We start from the raw sequence: 23125 nt of genomic DNA, 5'->3' as shown, positions 1-23125 counted from the left end.
TGCGATCTGCAGTCTCTTAGACAGAAGCAAATGCAGCCAAATGTAGCAAATGTTTAAACATGCAACGTTTAATGAGCAGAAAACTGCAAAAGCGATGTCTGAGTTTAGTATGCATTTAATAGACGTCTATGCCCGTATGTTTGCATGCACCTCTCCTTGCGTTTACAAGAATCTCACAGCGAGGGCTTGCTATAAACCAGCAGTGTTTATCTTACATCTACGTCGGCACCGAAATCCGCCTCTTATTGGCCGGATGGTGGCGTCGTTCACAGAATGTGCGTCATTTCCGTTGTCAGGTGGTGCTGCTATGGAAAGATGTGATCAGTGAGGATTTTCCTGGTTGTTCATTTCAGTAATACTAAAACAACTTCAGAATTTTTAAAAGGCACAGGTTTTGTGTTTTGTAAAAGGAAATCTCTTGCACCCAGTCTGAACGTAGAACAGAAACGGAATGTCTGGATTGTAGAGGACGGTTTTGTTTTTTGTTTTTTTCCGGCTGCATATTTGGCACAAGGTTAGTAGTTGTTGATTAGAACAGAGCTCGACTGAGAATTATTTTACTTGCAATATTACACACACTTTGTTTAAAGGGCCTAGCCCGTTTGCGTGAAAGTATTTTAAACCGCTAAAAAACTGAAGCTGTAACTCTTTGTTTACACAAACTGCTGCACGAAACTCAAAATATTACGATAAGGAACTTCGACAAGAACTCGCCGGGTCAGTAAATTCGGTAGGCGTACAGCACACTTTTTTTTATAGTGTTTCTTAAAATCCGTTTATTTCTAGTTTTTGTTGCACCTTATTACTTTGCATGTGGCTTATTGAACCAAAGTATATTTTGTAAATTTAGAGGGTTTTTTTTAGTTAATATTTTATTTCAGTCTATCCCTGCCAGGCTGCACCAAAGAGCAGTTTAACAATCTAGGGCTATTCATTCACAGGGGATTCGCAGTTGGACTCCATAAGAAGGTGGGGGAAAACATGGTACAGTATGTTTACTGTGCTCTTATAGAGTTTACTCAACAAAGGATGCCTCAAAGACACTGTGATTGTCAACAATGTAGATCGGTCGCTACTGTAGAATTGTAGTCCGGTCTCCTCTTGTTTACAAAATAAATACAATGACAAAAAAAATTATGGTCCTGTGACCCCTGGTTGACCAAAATCGCGACCTCTTGGTTACCAGCAGCCTCTGTTGTCAGAAAGCTTTTGTTTTATATATAGTAGGTTAGAATTTCTCTTAGCAGTTGCTGATTTACAGATATGACTAGTGTGATTCGTCAATGGAAGAATGCATGGCAGTTTGAGCCATTCCATGGTTTTAGGAGCTTAACTGGATACACCTGAGCTTGTTGCACAATTGCCAGGGACCTAATTTTATAAATCACAAAAAATGGATCAAAATGCAATGCAATCCTTATTTGACCCACAACTACGAGATATAAAGTGTGCTCAATATTGGGTGAGGTGGTGTTACCAAAGAGGGATCAAATCAAACTTGTAACAGACACTTGAGATAAAGTATACTTGCAAGTGACAGTGACATTTCAAGCTTTATGTTCTGTACGCATTTAACAATGCACGCTCTTTCTATTTAGTGTAAAACATAAATACACCATTGTTTGTATCAAAGCATGATTCGTTACAAATAATAAGGTTTGAAAAATGTTAAACCAACGTACAGTATTAGGCAATAATGGGATCTGGTGTGCTGTAAGCTGGGTACTGTGACACAGATGCACACCATGAATTCAAGAAGAGTAGATTTGGTAAAGCCTTATAATTGATTGATTTTAGCTAAATTCTAGTGAACACATTATTCACAAAATATATATTAAATTATTTTGTTTTCTTTTAACTGAACATGTAGGTTGTGTTTTGCAGATATTTTATTGCATGCATATTTGCAAACTGAGTGTGGGTGGGTGATGTTCTCATAAAAAAAATAAAAAGATTGTGCTGGGTCGAACACAGACATCCCACAGTTGTTGTTGTGTGTTAAGCTATTTTAAGAAGTTAGATTTTTACTGATGAGACTTGCATGTATCTCGCTGTGCATGTCTGAGGTGGCTTTGATTGATACTGATACTGTAATATACTGAGTGGCTTTGTTTTCTTTATTTGGCAGTGTTCAGATTCTGCCCTTGCTTTAACAATGTGGTATGTCTTGCTATACGTTTATCTTTAGATATATTTTGTCTTTTAAGAGTTTGTCAAGCTAAAGGCTGGTGATCTTTGTGCTCACTTGTACTTCAAAAACATTTCTTTTTTGCCCCCATTGCCTAATCCATTTAGTCTGATGTGATTCAAAGTGTAAGACAGCATTCTCTTTTGCCTGCTGCCTTCCCTCCATCTCCTTTAGAGCCTTTTTTTCCCTTGTTGGGGATGCCGCTTCTCCACTCTTGTTCCAGTAGTCTTGGCTTCTGTCTGAGGACATTTCTCCACCAGAATGTGGACCACTGTTCCTTGAATGGGTTCATTGAAGCAACTATGCAGCAGATACGTTTTGGAATAGGGTTGAGTTGTCTTGAAAAAATGTTCCACCTGCAGACATCGGAGGACTGTAAAATACTTACAGTGCAGACATCTATTTTTAACCTTCACAGGCGACCAGAGACTGCATAGCGTCTACTGAACTGATCTTTTGAGCTGAAAATACAGTAAAAAAAAATAAAAAAATACAAGTATGTAGTTTGTTTAATGTCTGCCTTTGAATCACAAAGTGTCTTCTTATTGGCAATCAATGGAGTGTGTTAATCACAACTTGAATCTGACGGAGTTGCTGTACATCTGATTTGCCGTCATTCAGCGGTAATACCAGTCATCTACTATGCAATCTAATTTGCCACATGCTGCAACAGATTTCTTTTAAAAGTAGGTTATTCCCTGTCAGAATGAAGCCGGTTGTAATTAAAGTAGACCGTATGTCATGCCTGTGATGACAGGGATAGCATCTCAAATAAATACAAATTCCGTTTGGAAGTCTGAGCATTCAAGGCTTCTCTGAATCCAGATGTTCACATAGAATTGTTCCACTAAAGGGCTCATTGGATTTATTTTCTTTTTAGGTACACGCTGTGTTTGTTTAGTTATCTTGATAGAGCTGCATGGTTTGTTTTAATACAGTCTAAATAAAAATGACTAGTCCACATCTTGTTTGTTTATTGCATTCTCTTAAATATTTTTCATCAAGCAAACATGTTTTAACCATTCTCTTCATACGCTGTCTGATTCTGAAGGTATTAGTAATGTGTACTGATTTTGTTTAAGAGTTGGCATAGTCCTTTCTTTAAATTGTTGATAGTGTCATGTTCATTTTCATAAGGATGCATCTAACTAATGTCCACCATGCACATTTTTTTGTTCCTATATTTCATATTCAATTTTAACCAGCTGTTTTGATAATAAGTACAGTACCTGAACATTTCTTTGCTAGGCTTAAGTGTATTGTGTACATATGTGCTTTTGTCAAAAAAATGCTTTTGCATCCAAGCTCGGCTTCATGCTTTTACGATTTCTAGACACAGCTGTAATATTAGGAATACTGTATATGGTGGTATGTCTGAGCCAACCAGCTTGCTATTAGATTATAGATATTGGATATATTAAACCAACAATTCCTTCATCTCTAAGACAGGCACTGGAAGACATTGCTGAAAAATGCATATTTTGGACCTGGTTGTAATAAAGGAATATGGTGACATTTATGGTGCTGTATCTACAGTGATCCAGAAATCTGGGTTGTGCATTTCTGTTCTATCATTATGACATTCTGCAAAAGTTTAACTGTTTAACAGGGTGTCTGCCAATATCCACTCCTGACCAACAGCCAGTTGAGTGTATAGTGGAAGACCAGGGTTCATCACTGAATGTTGTATTTTTTTTTTTCTTTCTCTTTCATGCATTTGTATTGTGTTGGTGCCAACTTCTCAGCGTCCAGCTGACTTCAAAGCAGTTTCATGAGTTCACCCACACGCACACGCCCTGTTTTATATTAATAAATAATTAATAACAGTATTATGATCTGTTCTTACACATCAACAAACTCTAAATGCCTTATTTTAAAAAGTTTAAAGGCTCTGAAAGAGCAAGTGGCACAAACCAAGCAACAATATGTGCGTGTTTTCTTTTCACATGGTAAATCTGACATTTCATTTTGATGACAAATAGCACTGTAGCTGCAGGGAGTCTCCAGGGAAAATGTGATTAATTGCTGTTAGTCACACTTTTCACTGTTTTGGTAACTACAAAATGCAGTGTAGTGATATATTTAAAGAAAAAAATCCAACTTTTTAAATAGTGAAATGTACTGTATTCTATGCCCTGATGTTTATTCCTTGTGCATGCATTCAGCCACAAAATTGTATTGTCTTCAAATGAGTAAATAATAACTTTATGGTGTTCTCTGAGGTTGTGGAAAGTTACATTGGCTCTGAAAAAAAAAAAAAAAAATATATATATATATATATATATATATATATATATATATATATATATATATATATATATATTTAAGCAGTTATTTGGATTTGATAGAAAGGGGCAATTGCAAGAAAATAGTTGATTCAGTTGAAACACACTGCCAAAGTGTGTTTGAATATTGTTATAGTTTAAGGTAGAAAAGTTGCTGATCCGGTGTATACACACTGTAGTGTTGTCACATTTCAGTTTCCAGGAAGTGATAGCACATTTACTGTAAAATAACCACTTTAAAATAAGAGGCAATGCAGAGATTTTAAGTTTGATGCTGTGTGGAATTTAAAACTTTCAGCAAGTCCTGGTAAATTAGCATGTAACCCACAGTATCCCGTTTCAGTGCAGAATGGCATTTAATTTTTGTGAAGAGACACAACCTTTGTTTTTTGAACAGTGATGATGAACCACTGATTCTGAAGCTGAGCCATCTCACTAAACCAGTTTAACAGTTTCCATTTAAATATTGCCACAAGTTGGTTACTAGTGTAGCACAATAGAAAATATTTACAATAATAATAATAATAATAATAATAATAGCCCCTTTAATGGTAGGGCATGTAGCCACTTTATTTTATTGAAGATCAGATCTGGGTGTTTTCTGGGACCATTTACACCACTAGTCAACCCATGAAGTTGTTAATTAACCCCTAATTGCCAAGTAACCACAGGAAGCCTAGGAGGATGTAGACGCCTCCTGCTGCACACTTAGCGGGCTGGTCTGCAAAGTACTGCACACTGTACAGATTCCTCCTGCAAGACAGCTTGTGCTGCACTTTGGATTTGTGAATCACAGTGTCTGCGGTGCTGGGTGGTTCTTGCATTTGCTAAGGTCTTGTTCTGTTTCATTCAGAACTGAAAGAGGATGTTAAAACGAAGGGGAACGGACAGAGGAGCTGGGGAAACCTCAAGCAGAGCAGCTAAAGTTCTTTGTACTGGGATAGCCGGAAACAATGCCAAGAGAGCTGGACCCTTTATACTAGGTATGAATCTTGTTTTTACATGGGTGCATGAATTTGTAAAAGTTAGAGTTCAACAGTAAAAGGTGTTGTCCTTTATCCATTTTCACACCCTGCAGGTTTAAATGGACCTGCTTTTAATAGGCCATCCTATCAGGAATCCAGTTCTGATTTCTATCAATTCAAGTGTCTGGTTGACCACCTAGCTTGTGTTTTGTCTTTATTGTGTACTGCTGTTTTCGGGATAAGTATATTCTGCTGTAAGTGAATCCGTGCCTGTGCTTTATACTTGCAGGACACCGTTTAGGTAACTCGCCTGTGCCAAGTATAGTTCAGTGTTTGGCAAGAAAAGATGGCACAGATGACTTTTATCAGTTAAAGGTGAGTGCAATTAATCTGCTCAATACAGTAATGCAACTGTTACTGGCTCACAATTGTACATAACATACAGAATCAATATGATCTCTAACTGTGTGCCCTTATTTCCTTTAAGATCCTCACCTTAGAAGAAAGGGGTGAAAAGGGAGCAGAAACCCAAGAGGAACGCCAAGGAAAGATGCTGCTGCATACAGAGTACTCCCTGCTGTCTTTGCTTCACGATCAGGATGGTGTGGTCCATCATCATGGCCTCTTCCAGGTGAGAGAATTTTTTTAAATGCAGGTGTGTGAATATGACAGTAGTTTTCTGCAGTAGGGTTATTAGACATTTTATAACCAGGTCTTAGCCTTTTTTTAATTAATATATTCTGCTTTTAAAAAGTTTTGATTAGGCTGATATGCATTATGCAATGAAACATTATAATGGATTACTTATTTCTGTTCATGAAGTCAAGCTTTATTCATTAAAGTGTACTTTATTCTTATAAATAACTCAAAAGCTAAAGCTTTGTAAATTAGGACATTCTAGGACATTCACCCCCCCCCCCCCCCCCCCCCATCATGTGATTCACTTCCATTAACTTGAACTGAACACTAACGCTGATTATGTTTTTGTTACCAGTGTTGTACATTATTTTAGGTGCACTCTGGGTTAATGTAGATGACTTCTGTGCACATCTAATTAAGAAGCACCATTTTCTTTGCAACTGTTGCACAAGAATCATTCTTGGTAGATAAGACAGCTATGTCATCACAGTGTCCTGAATTGCAGCAGTTTGCATTGAAAGTGACTCATTCCTTCTGCTGTGTTTTTTGTATTTATTTTTATATTTTTTACACAGGCATGCATTTTATCATTTCACACACGACTACCATACAAAGATATTTTGAAATGCAGAGTAACATTGAGAATTAGCTGGGTGAAATAAATGTCCAGTAACTGCACTGGGATTTTTTTTTCCTCAATGTATTTGATGTATATTCTCAAGTCTGATTTTGATTTTTTTTCCTTCTTTTAATGGTACTTTAGGATAGAGTTTTCAATTTAATAAAATAAGGTGTGCTTCTCAAGTGTGTGGGTGGAGAGAAGGGATTGCACAGTTAAACTTGGACTGATGACTTGTTAATGACCATTAAAATGTAAATTGAGAGCTATATAAAGATTAGGTGTATGAAACAAGTAGTGGGGGACCAATAGTTTTAGTAATTCACAGTAGAAGTGTGAATCACTCCTAATCTATTTTAAACAATTGTTTTCTCTCAGCCGAGAGACTTGTTGGTTCAGTTTTCAGCAAGAAACATCCACTTGCAAGAGTCAGAATATCAGGTGTCACTTTTTGTTGTTGTTATTTAGCTACCAAGTGTAAGCTGACAAGACTTAATACAAAACGATAATTGGAAATAATGGGTCTCCTCCCACTTCACATGGACTGTTCAGATTCACACCTGGTAGTGATAAGGAAATATGAATACTATGTGGACCTGAATGATCACATTAGCTCTATCCATGATTGTGATAAATGTCATGCCTTTGCAGGACCGAGCCTACGAGATTGTAGAAGATCACGAAGCCAACAAGCTGGTCCGGAAAATGAAGAAGAGGATCTGTTTAGTTTTGGATTGTCTTTGTGCTCACGATTTTAGCGACAAAACAGCAGACCTCATTAACCTCCAGCATTATGTTATAAAAGAGAAGAGGCTAAGTGAGAGGGAAACTATTGTAATATTCTATGACGTGGCACGAGTTGTGGAAGCTTTGCATAAGGTATTAACTCTTTTTTTTTAATCCAATTATGTATCTCCTGAGTCCTTATTTAATAACCACAGTACTGTAGGCTTTGATTTCAGTCTGTACCTGTAAAATTATGTACACCGTTTTTGTTGCAAAGCATACTGTGTTATAAATGGACTAGAGGGCAGTGTCAGGGTATTAATGTAGCAAATGTTACATTGCGAGATTCAAAAAAAGCCAGTACCTTGCATGAAAAAGAACATTGATTAACTTGGTCTATATTGCTAATGTCTTTGGGGATGATAGATTTATGACATATTAAAGCTGCATATTTCATTCATTATTGTTCTGTGTTTTTGTACAGCTTTTATCTTTTCTGATTACAAGAAACCTTTTTCTTTGTGTTGCAGAAAAATATTGTGCACAGGGACTTGAAGCTGGGAAACATGGTGCTAAATAAAAGGTAAGTTTTAAATTCACATTTATCTTTGCAGACATTGAGAAATCATGTAGGTATGCTACAAAAGATCATTTTAAAAGACAAGAGCTGCAAGTCACACATTCCTGCTTCAGTCATATAGAAGGGTAACTGATTCATCAAGTTGTTTTTGTTGTTGGAAAATTGAAGGAACAAATAAGAAACACATTGCATTGGATCATTACTAAAATCTGTTTAGAAACAAAAGAAATCCGTTTTAAAAATACTGGAAAATCTGGACTGGAATCAGTCAATCATCATGATTATAGAGGTGAAGTTCATTAACAAATATGCATATTATATTTTATCATTGATATTAAGCCAGGCATGCTGAAGTAGTTTTTAGGATTAATTTGATACGCATTTTGCAGTCATTAGAATGCAGAATATATATATATATACCACCTTTTTAACATGGTGCAGTCCAACGCTGCAGATTTGAGCATCTGTGTAAATCTTATTGGATTACCAGGGAATTTATTCACAGCTACATGTGAAACCCAATAGTTAAACATACATGATACCTTTGTCATTTACTCTGAACAGAAACGACTCGGTGGCCCCATGAGTTAACCTAATATGATACAGAGAAAGCCAAGATTACAAAGGTTAAGCAGAGTACAGTATCATGCATATGGATGGAGCCACAAAACTATAGAAATGTGGTGACAACAAAAGAAGCTCAATAATGTAATGATTTTATTGAGTGTTGTAAAAGACATGTCATCCCAAAATTGAAGTGTGTTACTTGTTGGAATAATTTTGGGGTATACAGAGCATGCACTGCAAAGGTGCATGTTGAATCTTTTTTAAAAATGTCTTCATAAGAAATTGAAAGTGTTTTATGAAAGCAGTCAAATACAGTTCCCAAGAAAATAGGCTGCTGCCAGGAGAACCATTGCTAAAGGATGAGTCATCCAGAGCAAATGGTGCTGACGCAAGTCACTGTTTATTTTCTTATAGTATTTATATTAACCTGGTTGGAGTAGGAATACGGAGAGCCACTCTTGGGAACACAAACCGAATCATTTTGCCTTTTTTGACAATCCATTTAAAAGTTGCATAATTCCTTTTTCATCTGCAGTTTTATTAAAGTCTAGCACAGAAATTGATTTTCAAGATTGACTGAATGGAGTTATTTCATGTAGACTGTGATGGCTTTAGTGGTTTTTTAGGTGCAGTATGATTTGTGCTGTAGGGATTAATATGGAGATTAAGCAATTCATGATCACTTCTGCACCCCCCCGTTATCTGCTCTAAATTGACACTTTCTACTGCCTTTCTGTTTGAGTTGGCACCTCTAAATCTGGTGGTGATTAGTAACACTTGTGATTGTGGTTATGCAAGTGTTTTACAATAAGGTGGGGACATCTGCAAACACATTTGTAGCTACATATTATAGTTGCCCCATTATTCATCTGACTATACAGGATGCATGGGGTTAGAATGGAAAATAAATTAGATTTATATGATGTTTTTTTTGCCTGGATTTGTGAGTGTAAATTAGAAAGTAAAATTTGATGTATTTTCTACTATTTGTACTAGTGAAAAGGTTAATGTTGTACTAGTATTTTGACAATAAAATAAGGGGCACTTGGTGGCTTTTTGTAAATTTGATGTACCAAAACTGTATGAAAAGAAATTAATAACTACCAGGTGTTTAAGCATCAGAAGTCTTTGGCCCATTGGGTGGGTTGAAGTGAAAATCCTAATGTATGAGAGAATCTCTGCATACATGGTATATTTCAAGTACGTTCTTTAAATATTAAACACAGTAGTATGTGGAGGGGCAGTTCTATTTTTTGTTAAACCGGTTGTTTGCATCACTGAATGGAATGTTTCTCATGGACAGAGCCTTTCACTTCCCTCTACAGTATTTTAAACCTTGATTAAACATAGGGATGTTGGGGTTTATGGTTTCCTGTCATCTGTGTAAAGCGAGTGGGTTGCACATTAGAAAAACAGTACCATTTTTTTCCCATGCCACCTCTGCTATTTCAGCTAGACAGAGCAGTCAGCATTAGGTGAGCAGATTTGTTATTTCAATGCTATTTCTTTTTTAGCTATTGATAAATATTTTAGTATTCCGTATTTTGAAGTTATGTGTATTCTATGGATCAATAAATAAAATGATGTAAAAGTAAATAGAATAAAATAACCTTTGAGGCCTCCTGATACAAACAAGAGGAGCATTGCCAGTGATTGCGCTGCATTTGCCTGTAGTTCAGTGGGATTTTTTAACCATTGGCATTTTGATATATTCTGATGATTTATAAATCGGATCTCTTGCATGGTTGTCTGCATAAAGATCCTTTTTAATATTCTTTTCTGGCTTTTTCCCTGACCATCCCATTTCCTGCTAGAAACATCTGATTTAGTATTCTCAAATTCCCTGTGGAGTTGCAGAAATGTATTTTGCATGAGGGTCAGAGGTTTGATACTGTATCTGGATGAATTGAATACTTTTTTTCTGTTATAAATTTGGCCCTGTGTCTTTATTTTGGTCCCTCAATTATTTTTGGTTGTACGTTATTGCTGCAGAATCTGAAGCCTAATGTTTGAATGAAAATATCAACTTCTTAATCAATGAACCCTAAAGTTCTATCCTCCTAAAAACATAATGTTATTTATACTCACTTTATATCATTGAATGATAGTCATACAGCATTTGTTTAACTGAATCCATATCTTGACTCATTTGTTTATTAATGTGGGACTGTTTCTTTTGTGTAATGATTGAGTGATGTTTCCGTAGCTCATTATTGTGAGGAGGAACAAAAGAGCTTTGTGTTGTTTCTTAGAATTTAGTCCTGCCACATTTCAATCCTAGAATGGAGCCCTACCAAATTTGTATTCATGTTTTGTATATTTCTTGTACAGTTGACCTCTGTTAATCCGTGCAGATTGGGACCGACTTGAACCTGAATTAGTGGAAAACATGGATTAGCCGAAATTGAGTTTACTGTTTGGGAAATCCATGCACTATTAATTAAACTCAAGAAATGCAATAATACAAATAAAATATAATGTCCAAACAGTGGTCAAAATATATACTGTGCATAATCAGCGTTGTTCAGAGGCAGAGAGAGCTGGTTTAAAGTCACTGATTTTGCTTTTGTAACTGCACTTCATATTCAGACTGCCAGGCTAAGAGAGTCTTAAATCTGCTTTCTGCTTGCATGTCACTGGTTTCAGTAACTACAGTACAATACAGTACTGTACATTGGCTTGCACTATACTGTACTCAATTTAATTGAATGAAATGAAATAATTTCCACACTAATAAAGCGTGTGGATCCAATGATTTCTGTACCAATACATTTTGATAATGTACTGTATCAAACCGCACAGATTATTGAAACACAGATTAACGGGAGTCTACTGTACTGTCAGTTGCTGGGGCCACCAAATTGTTGTCTTGCACACCAGCTTTGAAATAAGACACCAGTACTCGCAGTGTTGATGTGTGCCGTTGTCTGATAGTCTTTTTTTTTTACAAAAATGCACAGGATGTACTACAAGCAGATAACTTTGTAACTACTGCTGTTCCAAGAAAATGTGGATTGAGATGTTCCCTTGTGTACAGTTACATAAGTAATGCTTCAGGAGAAAGACTGGATTTAACTAGCATAGTGATTCACTGATGTTTAGTGCCAATTATAGAGCAGGTTTATGTTTTCCCCGTTGTGCATCAATAAACCTTTTGTTTCCAGCCTGTGGCATCTGACTACATTACAAAGTATTGTGTTGCATTAAAAACAACAAAAAATGTAATTCCTGAGATTTACATACATTGAATCATTCCCGTTGGTGCAGAAAACCTTTTTGTATTATATATGACTGCCTATTGCATTACTAATATATAGCGTGACTCAGTCCTGTATGAAACTTGCAGACATAGTTGCATCCATAAATCCAAGCTTGGCTCTCTATAGTCTTTTTATTGTAACAGTAGATCATGAACTGTTTAAATACAATGTACTAAAATGTCAAGGTTTTTAAGGGACATGCAGTGAGTTTTTATACTAATTTGACCTGCAGAAAGACTCACTATACATTTTTATGCAGGCTCAGAGGAACAATGGACTGTAGACTGTATTATTGAACATCTACACAGATAGGCAGCCCCAGTTTTATTGATTTGTGAAAAACTGACTGGTATGGGAATTGTGGATTCACATCATTCAATTGTATGTCCGATTCTGTAAAGCATCATTGTCTTCTTAAATTACTCATCTTTTAAAAGCACCTGACTTCTAGCAGGGTACTAACCATAACATAAATAGTGCTGATTAGGTTACGTTTTACTAGTAAAATGCTGACAGATGAGTACTTTTTGAACTGCAGTGTCATGGAAAGTTGCACACAGTACTGGGATGAAGAAAGATTTCTTAGCTGACAGATTTCAGTGCATGGCTTAATCTACAAACTGGTGGTACAGGGTGTAGGAGATCCCTTTTCTGTAATAGTGTAGACCATTTATTGTTAGGGTGAAGTTAGTTATGAACTATGTTTAACTACCTGAACTCATAGCATCTGTGGTTTAATTATTCCTGTGTTTTATATTTGTTTCATAGGACTCACAGAATAACAATCACCAATTTCTGCTTGGGGAAACACCTGGTTAGTGAGGACGACCTTCTCAAAGACCAGCGGGGAAGCCCTGCATATATCAGCCCAGATGTCCTCAGTGGTAAGGGAACAGCTTCTATTACATGCTACAGTACTAATGGATCTTATTACGTACTGAAACTCATTCTAAAAGTGTTTTTGGCAAGGGTTTGACAGCCAGTGTATTTAGGCTTCTATAAATGCATTTACGAGCAAGCGTACACAAATAGAATGATGTCATGTGTTTTTAAAGATAACTGTGTTCAGGTTTCCTGTTTTCTGGTGGATAATCATATCTTTTGAATGATCTAAAAAATTAAGTAATAGTGGCCGGCTATATCAGCCGCTGAATTCTTAATTTTGGTCTAATATGAAAGCATCCTCTCCTAAAGGATTTGAGGAAAGTAAATTTGATTTAAAAGGTGCAAAAAATGAGATTGTTTTGCAAAGCATATCTTCACAAAGAAGGTTTGGTAATAATGAGTCACAGCAGCAATATGTATTGAGTGAGTCACTAAGGAAACAACTTTTAAATCCCTTTTGTTTTTCAGAAGTTGGCCATGATCTTCAACCTTGAGCACATGACTCATATTTATTTAAAATATGTTAAATGCATGCACATTTTCAGAGCTTAAGCACTACAGAAATACAAATGCATTGTACTTTCTAAGGAAATAACCATGCGTACTACAATTGCATTTAAGGAGAAGGAGAAGGAGAAGGAGGAGAGGGGGGGAGGGGGGGAATGTTTGAAACGTGGTGTTTTAGCTCTGCAATAGATTGACAAAACCCTGCTTAAGAATATGATTGTGCCAGATTGTATATTCAGAATACTAAATTATAATTTGTTTGGTTCCCTCTTAACAATCAAGTCTGCAGTACTTAAGGGCCATCTAGGGTCTATGACTCATTTATACTGATGAACATGTGAATTTTGATATTCATGACAAAGGCATAATACCAGTTTTGTGCATAACATGTTGCACCATACCTCGTGCTAGCACCCCTCCTAAAATATTTTTAAACTGCTGCAATGAGACATCAGTTGGAGGGCGAAGTGCAGATCTGCCTTGCATTTTGACAAATATAACATTAAATATTGCACCACGATATGAGAGAGTCTGGAATATCCAATGAATCTTGCTGGATCTCAACAGAGCTTACATGACTCATAATCGAAAATAACTTTTAAAACAAAATAAAAAAAAGAACAACTGAAACCACTAAATTTGATCTTCCTTTTGAAAAATGAACAATTATGTACATCAGGAAGGTTTCAAAAACATTTGAATCTGCCTGGTATTAAACTTGAGCCCAGGGGCAGATCTCTACACAAAAGAGAGACTTACAAGTGCACATCAGCTGAAACAGCTCCAAGTTCTGGTGTACAGCTTTGGACTTGACAGCTTATTTTAACTGCGTTTTTTTTTTTTTTTTGGTTTCTCCATTTATTAGGTCGGCCATACCGTGGGAAGCCAAGTGACATGTGGGCTCTTGGAGTTGTGCTGTTCACCATGTTGTATGGACAGTTTCCGTTTTATGACAGCATACCTCAGGAGCTGTTCCGGAAAATTAAGGCAGCAGAGTACATCATCCCAGAGTACGTCAATGTAGATCCTTTTGTTCATAACAATGCTGTGCCAGTGATGTGAAGCGAGCTGTTTTTCAGTATTTTCATCTGAACCCTTGCAAAAGTATTATGGTAATGCAATACAAAGATATTATACTATGCATACCAAGACAAAAAAAAGGTTCAGAATTACCATTGACTTAAGGTTACTTGTTTTTCTATTTATTTACTTAGTTTTAAAATATGTCTATTTTTAAGTCAGTATAGCAGATATAGCTGTTGCTGTATATGTACATAACGGTTTGTATTTCCATGATAGGGATGGTCGTGTTTCAGAGAACACTGTGTGTCTTATCCGGAAACTCCTAGTCCTTGACCCACAGCAGAGGCAGACTGCATCGGAGGTGCTGGATTCTCTCAGTGGCATTATCGCATCATGGTAAGCAATTTTGTAGATTTAGAAATACACTGAAGTTGAAATGTTGACTTTGCTAAAACGTTCTGAGTAGAGGTGAAATGTAAATAAGGATTTCCATGATGCCCCCACTGTAAATGAAATGCTTATATTGATTTGTTGTGCCTTTTTGTAGCTCAATTGCATCCATAATAAGTTAATGTAGGTGAGAATTATTAGGGATGTTCAAAGGGTTCAGTGAAGATCCTAAGCAGTAAACCTGATTTTTTGTCTCTTGTCACATTTTGTAGGCAGTCGATGTCTTCACTCAGTGGTCCACTGCAAGTAGTGCCGGATATTGATGACCAAGCAAATCCTTTAGAACATCCACAAGAGGTAAAATGTCTTGATTCCAGCAGCTATCTGATACCCAGCGACGCCATCTAGTGGTAAATGTGGGGAAACAAAAAGCACAGTTTGAAATGTCCCACAGATTGATCAACCTTAATTGTGATTCTGACCACACCTCAGTTTAGGCATATTCTATAATATTGCGTGAAGTGCAAAAAGTAGTTTTTTGGTTGACTTCACTGGCATGTAAGTTAAATATAAACTATTTAACTCTTTCAAACATACTGGGCGCTACAATGTTTATCAGCTGATTTGTAGAACACCGAACCCTCAGGACAGGCAAAAAGGTTAACCAATTATTTTGTGCTTTCTTCCAGGGAAAGCTGACAGAAGAGTCTTCACAGTACGAATTTGAGAACTACATGAGACAGCAGTTGATGCTGGCAGAAGAAAAAAACACTATTCATGAAGCAAAGAACTTTATGCCCAAGCGGCAGTTTGGCAACATCCCGCCAGTGCGGCGACTTGGACATGATGCCCAGCCTGTGAGCCCTTTGGACGCTGCCCTCCTTGCTCAGCGATATTTGAGAAAGTAAGCCATTGGCATACAGCAGCAGCACAAGTGTGACTTTCTCTGTTCTCGGATTCACAGATGTACTGAAAATCCAGAGCAGTACTCTGTTCTGCCATACAGAATTATGTAGCAATCCACCCCAGCTCTATTGAGGATTTGATTCTGATTCGATGGTCACCTTTCATTTTGTGAAATACTATACAGTAGATCTGCCTTTGTATTGACTTATCTAGACTAATTCTTTTTAATTGTGACTTTAAATCTACCTCTCCATCTTTTAACAATGACGCAGTCCCTCACTTCAGGAATGGTGAATCAGAACTGGTTGACAAAGCATTATCTTTGGTGCATATTGTAGTATGGCAGGTTGGCTGGAAACAGTCTCTCCATATGATCTGAATAAGCTTACTCATCTGTCTAATTAAAGGTAGCATTTTTGTTTCTGGTTTATTGGCAAACCATGTTTTAAAGATTCTATAGCGTAAAAAGAAAAAAAAACAATGAAAATTCTTACATTTATGACTTGCCATACATGTTTAAATACAAAATGCTGGTATATTAACAGGCAGCAGGCAGCTATCTTCAAATACAAATGATGAAGTGCAAGGAATTAAACCGAATCATGCCAAGTTAAAGCTCCCATTTGGTGGTTTAAAAGCCCTCTGAAAGGCTATAGTTTATTAAATGTATGTTTATATATATTTTCTAGTTCTAGATTTATTAGCCAATGTGAATTCTGAGTCTACCATACTGGTAGCCTCTTTAAATGCATGTTTGCCAAGAGTAGTATAACCATTCATTCATTCATTCATTCATTCATTTTGTGAACTTATTTTTCTTTTCTTTTTTTTAATCTATGTTTCATTTGTTTTAAACATGTTTTCCCTTGTAACACATTTACATCAGTTTTTGTTACCTGTATGTATCGTCATGGTACAGATCTAATAATATATAAATGTGAAAACAAAAATAGATTGATGCTATTAGATTAGACTGTGAAGTCTAAAGTACTTTACTGATCTTTTTACCCGTAGTATTTTATTTTTTTTATTCTTGGGCATGGGACCCCACAGGCATGGTCTGAAGTCGTTTCTTGGCAATTGCCAACTAGCTTTGTCAATCCCCTTTTTTTTATTTAACAAAGGTAAGCGATTATTGCAAAACTTATCCTACTGAATAAAAATAACAATCATTAAAAAGAAAAAAATACAGCTTACCAGAAAATCATATATTAAATCATTTTAAGGATTGCTGGGGTTGACTAAAGGTCCGCTGATAGCTGACAGTCTTAACAATTATGCATTTAGTAGTTATAAAGTTATAATTCTATCAGAGAGAACTTAAACTAAAATGTGAGGCTGATTGCAAGAAAAGACCTCTCCCCCCAAACAAAAAAAGTGTATTTATATTCTTTTCTAAAGAAACAAATGTGTGTTTTTTTGTGTTTTTTTTTGTTTTTTTTTAAATAAACAAAAAACTAAATTAAATTAAAAAAAAAAAAAGAGAATAATATTTAAAACATATAACCAGGTAACACTATTAAAATATATAGGTGTGTAGTGTTTAAAAAAGAAACTGTGGAGGAAAATGTTTTTTTTTTGTGTTTGAATTTTGAATGCCTTTCTTGCCACTTTTATGTATCGTATAGCTAGAATGAACCCTCATGCCTGATGTGATCTAGAGTCATTTCAGCCTTTTCGGGTCTTTAATGGAGAGTCTTAATGCCAACGCAACAGCCCTTGAGTCTGTCATTACGATTGCTCCGAGACTTCCACACACTCCTTGCTGTAATCCACACACACACACACACACACACACACATTTGAATAACAATTTAGAAAACCCCTTACCTCATAAACTTGGACATTTAAAATGTTTTCATGCAAAATGCTAATGCTTTGTAAGCTCAGATGATTTTATTTTATTTTTTAAATAATTAATACAGAAGATCACATGTAACATACTTTGCAATTTAAGAGCCAGAAATGTTGATTTATACATGTAAAAACTGACTAAACTGATCCATTTGGTATAGCCTACATAATGTTAAAACCATCAGTAGTGTATATTCTTGTTTTATATATATATATATATATATATATATATATATATATATATATATATATATATATATATATATATATATATAATAGAATATGTGTGTGTGTGTTTTATACAGTCAAAGTATCAAGTGAAAAAACCCAGCAATATAGATTATTTTATTCAATGCTGTTGACAGCTGAGCTCTGTTGGCCTTAGTTCACAGTGAACGATGCCTAGGTTAAATCACATGTCTGAATCATGGCAAAAACTTGTTTGTTTTTGGAGTAAACATATTTTGATGAAACCATAACAAGATACAACAACACTGTAAAGTTGTGCCACAAAATAATGGTTGAATTAAGCTATACAGAATACGGGATTGAATTTCTGAATAAAGATATTTCTATTTCAAGCATTTTTTTAAATACATTTTATGTTTCACTGATGGTTACCAAAGCAGCGCGACAGCTGTTAAAATATATTTGCCATTATTTTGCAATTTAAAAAAATTGTCCGTATGTTTTCAAAATGTAGATTTTCTGAGTGATTTGCCACAAACTTTTGTGCTTTTTAAAATATGCAGTATACCATGTCTTACTTCGAAATCTGCATTTTAGTGGTATTTTAATACATCAGTTAGTCCAAGTGGTATGTTTAAACAATAAATTAATAAATACACCTAAAAGAAATAAACTTAACAGAAATCAGGTGAAGGAGTGCTGCTATTGTGGCATTGTAGCATCTTTCACAGCATGAAACCTGGCATTTGTGTTGAATTCAGTGTAAGATAGGGGTTTAGCATGTTATTGACTCACAAGACACACTAAAGGAAGTGTCTCCAAAAATGAACCATAGTATTGGATAAATGTTATAAAAGTATTTTTTAGGAATGTTCTAAAAACAGCTGTGTGTTGTTTTTAACTGGAAAAGCGATAGTGGTGCAGGATCAATTAAAAAAAAAAAATTAAAGTAATTATAAAAAGAAATTGTGTTTTAGAGCTGCTTGGTTATATGTCTAAACAAGGAGTAATCATTGTAAAAAAATAAATAAATACAAGAATCAAATTTGTATAAAAGACATATTTTTGTACTTCATCAAATCTTTACATGCATGTCTGCAATAAAAAAAAATATGGTAGAGAAATTGGAATTTGTTTTCACTTATTACATATTTGTTTAATCAATTGTTTTTACTATATTCTTATACATTTTCTAGGGATAGTTTTTTATATATATTTTTTTTTTTTTTTTTTTTAGAACATGAGCAGTAAGCTCTTAAGGTATGGTTCAAAGATATTTTACACAAGATCCATGTAGTTATCATTTCATGTGAAAACAGTTGGTCATTTAAAACAGAAAATTCTGGTATATTCACAATATTTAAGGCAAACCCTTGCCTGTTTGTATTGTATTGAGGTCTGTAATTTGGAGAATCCAGTAATACATGCACACGCTTAAACAATATACACAGAGTTAATAGTAAAAAGTGAAAAAAAAGCTTTAATTTAGAAATGATCTAATAATAATTTGCATTTCCTTCTGAATACAGCAGATGGAGCTGCATGTTATAATTATAATGGCTATAATGAAACTGAAAAGCGGCATGCAGTTTTGCATTTGACAGCAGAGGGCGGCACATGTTTTGATCATATTCCTCAGCAGCTGTAAGCAGTTAATCACAAATTACAAGGTTATTGTAGATGTCTTACAGTTTTGCACTATATTCGGAATAAAATGTATATTATAAATATACTAGAAAGTTTACTTTCTGTTCAAGCATGCTATTTATTAACAGTGTGCATCCAAGCTATGTGAATCATTTTGATCCTGGCTGAAAGTCATTAATTTGTATGTGCTGCTTGGTTGGAGGAATTTGAAGCTCATCGTATATTATGGGTGTTTAGTAAGGATGAGTAAACCAGCTGTGCGTCTGCAGTCTGGCTTTCAATTCAGTCCTGATTATTTAAGCATAGTTGTGTCAGGATAAATTATACACCATCTCAATACCGGTGTGCTGTATTTTATTCCAGCATGCTTTAAATCACATGGGGGGAATAATGGTCTGTTTGCTCAATAATAAAAACATGTTTATATATATACGTGTGTGTGTGTGTGTGTTAAAGAAAAGAGGATACAAAGAAAGAATTATAGAGACGGAGTTAAGAAAAGTGGATAAACTAAAACGAGATGATCTACTAGATTATAAAAATAGAGATAAAAAGGTCAAGAGTCCCATTAATAATGACTTACTGTAAACTTTTGCCCAATATTTCTAAAATAGTTTGGAAACACTTGCGGATTCTACATAATTCAGAAAAATTAAAAAAAGTATTTCTTAAGGCCCCAGTTGTAGCATTCAAAAGAGAAGCTAATTTAGGTGATATTTTAGTTCACAGTAAACATAAAAGAATAATTGACAAAATAGGTTCTACGAACATGTGCACTAGTAGGTGTAAAGTGTGTAAATACATAGACAAAAGTAAAAATATAATTAAACATAAGAACACCACATATCCACTAAAAACGAATACCTACTGTAAAAATAGCAATGTTTATGGAATAGCCTATGAAAAATGTGATGAAATCTAATATGTTGGAGAGACTGGAACTACTTTATATAAAAGAATTCAGAACCACCTTTCATTAATTAGAAATAAAAAAAATGAATGAACCAATAGTACAGCACTTCACCAGTCAGGGACATGACATAAATGATGTAAAGTTTGTAGTATTAGAACAGCTCAAATTAGACAATGTGACATATAGAAGAATAAAAGGAAGTAAATGGATAAATAGACTGAACACGATTATGCCAGCGGGACTCAACAGAAAAGAATGAACTAATTAACTTCAATAAATATATAACATTTAAATAAATAAACAAAATTCATTCAAAAGTTGTGCATGCTGATGCGCTGGGGAGGCCAAATCTAGACTGATCCTCAGAGCCAGCATTGCATGGTATAATAAAAATATGTTTATATAAAGTAGTGTTAATTAGAATTAATACAGATTCAAAGATAGAAGTAAAAATTATGTCACAATATATAGAACACCATTACATCATGTAAGAATAAATCATGGATTTGAATGTAAACAATAACAAGTAGTTGTCATGCCGTCAAAAACCTATAAATACCTCCAATGTTTTGATTCAAACACAGGCTCCCTTGAACGTTGGGCAGCTGGCTCTTTGAGCTAATATATATATATATATATATATATATATATATATATATATATATATATATATATATATTCCTAGTGTCATCTGCAAATACAGTTTTTAATGCTCGCCTAAATCTTTTCAATCAGCACGGTAGAGCTATGCAATAATGACAACATATCTGCCATAATTTGATATCAACAAATACAATTATAAATATTTTAAAGCAGTAATTGATTAATACTAAACAATATTTGGCTGGGTGCAAACCGGCAAACTTTTAACCTCATTAAGTCCTGTTTTCACAAAGCATTCACCACAGTGCTGTGTTTGCATAATTCAAAAATTAAACTTCGTTTGAGATTCACAACTTAGCCCTAGGTCCACATAACAAAATGTAATAATGTATTCACGGAGCAGGTGAGCCAGCTGGCTGGCTGGCTGGCTGGCTAGCTCAGTAGGTAGAGCATGGGACTCTGATTCCCGGGTTAGCTGCATGTGTTTTCCTTTCCTTTTCGAAGATTGTCCTTTTTTAAAGACTCAGTTTTACAAAATGGGACAAAAAATGGGACAAGGTGTCTTCATTCTATTGAATCTCTAAAAGTTTTCAGCCTTCCTCCTCTCAGGCAGCAACATCCCCACCTTCCACTCTCCTCCCAGGCAGGGTGGGCAGACAGAACCAGCCCACCCCTCAGGGACAGTCTGTGCATGTCATTATTGGCTGAAGACAGTAATCATTACAATACTCTTCTCTTTGTCAATTTGGACTTTCTGCTGCCAAACAGCTGGTCCAAAATACCCATTCACTCTTCAGAATTTTTGCAGTTTCAGAAAGTTACCAGGAATTGAACAGATTTACAAGAGCATATCAGCTTGTAAAAGGTTAAAGGGCAAGAGGAGGCAGATACTTAACAAGATCCTATGCTGTACAGTGTTCAGTGTCAAATTAAGTGCTGGAAGTGCAGTTTCAAATTGTAAACTCTTACTTTTCATTGTCACAAAAAATAAATTACTTAACACAACAACTGTGTAAGATGACAGAAACTGTTAAGTTATCTTTAAAACCATTGTTTGATATTTGGAACTTTTTAAAAGTTGCTATAAACATAGCACAGCTGGAATTCCAAATTTAACCCTGGCAAAAATGACAATCAATTACATTATAGCCCAGAGTTTTTGTAATACTTATAAATGCAAGACGTTGAATATTTCCAAGCTGTACTGGAGCTTTAGTATCTTGTTTTGTTGACTACAGCTATTTAGCTCTAACAGCTGAATAAAACATTGACCACAATGCACCTTATGTGCATGAGTGTACTTAAGAGGGTCAGAAAACACGTCCCAATGGTACTGCTTCACAGCTTGAGGGTCCAGGAGGTGCATTTCAACTCTGCATGTGCTTCAGCTCGAATCTATTGGAGTGTAAATGAAGCTAGCCTTCAGCTCCAGGTTGTCTGAGGTCGCTTGGCCCTCAGAACTGCAGGGATGATGAAGTTTTCCATCTGTAAGTGTTTTTTTGACAAATTGCCACAGGTTTTACAGAATGCTCAAGTTGTGGGGGGGAAAAAAATAAGTGTCTGTTTGGGAGAAGAAAGTAAAGTGAGTTCCTGAATTCTTCTTGGAAGCTGCAGGAAAAAAAAGGCTCCAAAAATCTTTCCTGACTTTAAAACTGCAACAGGTAAGTCAGCACCAGGTTAATTTCTGAATTTTTCGAGCAACATTCTAAAGTTTTTTTGTTTTAAGAAATTCGCTGTTGCATAACTTACCGAGGCACACAAAGAGCTGGCTTGTTATAAATCAAGCTTGTTATAATCTGCAGCAGCTGAAACAGGGAGCTGCCCGGTAATACTTTATTATTACCACGGTAATAATAAAACTGGATTAATAAGAGACCTCACTGTTTTCTCTATCTAATTGCATTATCTATCTAACACATCATCTCTTGACATTTAGATCAGTTTAAAATATACAGTAAAGGGTTTCCTAAATAAACCCTGCGTATTTGTCTTTAAGGTCATTTTGACATGAATGGCTGAATATATGAGATGACAATCAAAGCTTTTGCATCTGTCACTTTTTTGTATATAGGCCCTCAGCACAGTTTTAGGAGAAATCTGTTGTAAATCTTGTGACAGCCCATATCTTAGCCCAGTGGCGTAAGGTTTGGCGTTTTGTAGAATAATTGATGATGAAGAATGAAACTTGCATAGTTTATATTCCCGTATTCAAGTTCCCTAACCTCTTAAAAGCTCTTTCCTGAAATGACTGTGAAGATCAACCCAACAGGCAGCAATATTTACAGGATTGATGATAAAGATAAAAAACGTCAAGTTTACAGTGCCAGGGTTCAGGGCTTTAACATAGCTCTTTGCTGTCACTTGCCTGAGTTATTTAAG

The 23125-nt window shown here is 35.4% G+C and overlaps 1 protein-coding gene across 3 annotated transcripts; it reads left to right on the top strand.

Annotated features, from left to right (window-relative positions):
- The first annotated feature begins 249 nt into the window (after positions 1-249).
- Positions 250-18707, top strand: LOC117413490 (serine/threonine-protein kinase 40). 3 transcript variants are annotated; one of them, XM_058997469.1, is made up of 11 exons: positions 250-514; positions 5327-5456; positions 5728-5813; positions 5926-6069; positions 7348-7575; positions 7953-8005; positions 12598-12713; positions 14087-14231; positions 14521-14640; positions 14907-14991; positions 15324-18707. In XM_058997469.1, exons 2-11 carry the CDS (start codon positions 5339-5341, stop codon positions 15540-15542), a joined length of 1314 nt encoding a protein of 437 aa, XP_058853452.1. In that variant the 5' UTR covers positions 250-514; positions 5327-5338; the 3' UTR covers positions 15543-18707. The 3 variants fall into 3 exon arrangements, with proteins under 3 accessions (XP_058853452.1, XP_058853453.1, XP_058853454.1); XM_058997470.1 differs by lacking the exon at positions 250-514 and adding an exon at positions 529-730; XM_058997471.1 differs by lacking the exon at positions 250-514 and adding an exon at positions 854-969.
- The last annotated feature ends 4418 nt before the right edge of the window (positions 18708-23125 follow it).

The sequence above is a fragment of the Acipenser ruthenus genome, chromosome 23 (genome assembly GCF_902713425.1).
Source record: "Acipenser ruthenus chromosome 23, fAciRut3.2 maternal haplotype, whole genome shotgun sequence".
In the NCBI taxonomy this organism is placed as follows: domain Eukaryota; kingdom Metazoa; phylum Chordata; class Actinopteri; order Acipenseriformes; family Acipenseridae; genus Acipenser; species Acipenser ruthenus.
This window is presented reverse-complemented; position numbering and strand designations above follow the sequence as displayed.

What these genes read in the sequence shown, in the direction of transcription:
- LOC117413490 (XM_058997469.1), top strand. Translation starts at nt 5,339, where the DNA reads ATGTTAAAACGAAGGGGAACGGACAGAGGAGCTGGGGAAACCTCAAGC. An exon ending in AGCTGGACCCTTTATACTAG is followed by an intron (nt 5,457 to 5,727) that starts GTATGAATCTTG and finishes TTATACTTGCAG; the next exon opens with GACACCGTTTAGGTAACTCG. An exon ending in CAGCCCAGATGTCCTCAGTG is followed by an intron (nt 12,714 to 14,086) that starts GTAAGGGAACAG and finishes TCCATTTATTAG; the next exon opens with GTCGGCCATACCGTGGGAAG.